General features: G+C 52.3%; 1 protein-coding gene across 1 annotated transcript; it reads right to left on the bottom strand.

Annotated features, from left to right (window-relative positions):
• Positions 1–352: 352 nt before the first annotated feature.
• Positions 353–1,663, bottom strand: LOC122405756 (uncharacterized). The gene has a single exon (XM_043410699.1). It carries the CDS (start codon positions 1,661–1,663, stop codon positions 353–355), a length of 1,311 nt encoding a protein of 436 aa, XP_043266634.1.
• Between the last annotated feature and the right edge of the window lie 522 nt (positions 1,664–2,185).

Below are 2,185 nucleotides of genomic sequence, written 5' to 3'. Positions count from 1 at the left end.
TACTCTCCACCAGCTTCGCCTTATCCACCGAGTCGAAGGCCGCCTTCAAGTCTACAAACAACAGCACCACCTTTCCCCTCCTTTCCGTTATTTCCCTATTTATCAAATAGTTCAGTACGTATACGTTATCCATTGTTCCCATACCTTCCCTGAATCCCGCCTGACTCCTTGGCATCATCCCCTTCCCCTCCACCTCCATCCTCAATCTTTCCGCCAGTATCCCTACGTACACCTTATACGCCGTTTGCGTTAGACTCACCCCCCTATATTCCTCTACCCTTTTCCCCTCGCCCTTCTTCACTACTGACACCACTATCCCTTCCTTCCAACCTTCCGGACACCCTTCCCCCTTTCACACCTTCTCGCACATCCTCTTCAGGCTATTCACCACCCTCTCCCCTCCGTACTTCCATACTTCGTTCGGAATTCCATCCTCCCCCATCGCTTTTCTGTCCTTTAACTTCCTTATAGCCTTCTTCACCTCTTCCGTTGTTATCACCGTTTCTTCTTCGTCCTCTCCTTCCCTCCTCCTTTCCCCTAGTCTCGCCCTTCTTTCTGTTACCCCTCCCAGCCCCTCTCTAAAGTACCTATCCCATTCTTCTCTTCTTATCTTTTTATTCACCCCCTTTCTCCTCCTCCTCCCCCTATTGACTACCTCCCATACCTGACCCTCCGTCCTTATCTCCTCTATCTCTCTTTCCCACCTTTCCCTCTCCTCAATTTTCTTTTCTTCACATATTCTCCTGAACTTCCTCTTCTCTCGCCTGTACCTTTCCTCTTCTTTTCCCTCTCTCTTCCACCTCTCCAGCTCCCTTCTCGCCTCTTCCTTTGCCCTTCTACATTCCTCATCCCACCATCCCCCCCTCTGCCCCTCCGCCCGCTCTTCCTCAGCCTTTCTCATCGCCCTCTGTATTCTCCCCCTCATTACCTCCCATCCTTCTTCTACCCCCTCTGTATCCCATTCCCATCTCCCAAATTCCTCTTGAAACTTCTCCACTCCCTTCTCTGTCCACACTCCTCTTCCCTCCTTCCTCTTCCCCACTCCCTTCTTACTCGCCCCTCTTCTTCCCCCCCTCCCCTTGAGCCACACTACCACCGGCATGTGGTCGGAGTCCACCCTACTCACCACTTCCAATTTCCTCACTCTTTCCCACACTTTCTCCCCCACTACCACGTAATCAATTACCGACTTACCCCTTCCCCCCACAAACGCCCACTCCCCCTCTCTATCCCCCTCCACACTTCCATTCACTATCCTCCATCCTCTCTCATTCACGAACTTGCACCAATCTTTTCCTTCCTTCGTCCCTATCTCGTCCCTTGAACTCCTCACCGCTTTCCTCTCCCCTACCCACCATCCGTCCCAACCTCCGCCTTCCCTTCCAGTTCTCACGTTCATATCTCCCCCAATCACCACCTTCCCCCCCCTGCTCTTTCCATCCACCGGCTCATCAGCTCCTTTTTCCTCTCCATGTCCCCGTTTACATACACCCCCACTATCATCCACCACTCCGTCCCCAACTTCACCCTTCTTTCCATCCATCCTTCCTCCGCCGGCTCTGTCTCCCCTTCTTCTTCCTCGATCTCTTCCTTCACCCCGAACGCCATACCGCCCTTCGCCCTTTCCCTTCCCTTCCCTCTCTTCGCTCCCTGTATCACCCATCTAAATCCCTTCTTCCATCCTTCCCTTATCGCCCCCCACCCCTCCTCCGTTGCCCACGTTTCCGACATAACCACCACATCCCATCGCTTTATACCCTCCCAGAACTCCTCGTCCTTATTCATCATCCCCGCCACATTCCAAAATCCCACTTTATATACCTCTTCTATTTTGCTTTCTCTCACCACGTTCCTCCTTCTTTTGACTGCTCCCCTGGCCTCCCCCCCGTCCCTTTCCCTCATTCGTTTCCCACACTTTCCGTGCACCTCCCCTCTCCCTCATTCCACACCAATACCTTTCCATCCACCCACATCCTCATATATCCTACCCTCACCCTCTTTCCTTTTCTCCTCTCCTCATATGCCTGCCCCTCTACCAGCCATTTTATTCTCCTTTCCTCTTTTGTCAGATCATCCTCTATCCTTTCTCTATTCCCTCTCAGGTTTACTTTCGCTTTCATTATTTCCATCTTCTTCTCCCTTCCCTCCAGCCTTATTAACACCATCCCCCTCCCTCCCTCATCCA

This window comes from Venturia canescens, chromosome 2 (assembly GCF_019457755.1).
Source record: "Venturia canescens isolate UGA chromosome 2, ASM1945775v1, whole genome shotgun sequence".
Lineage (NCBI taxonomy): Eukaryota > Metazoa > Arthropoda > Insecta > Hymenoptera > Ichneumonidae > Venturia > Venturia canescens.
The sequence above is the reverse complement of the archived record's forward strand: the minus strand, read 5'-3'. Positions and strand labels throughout refer to the sequence as shown.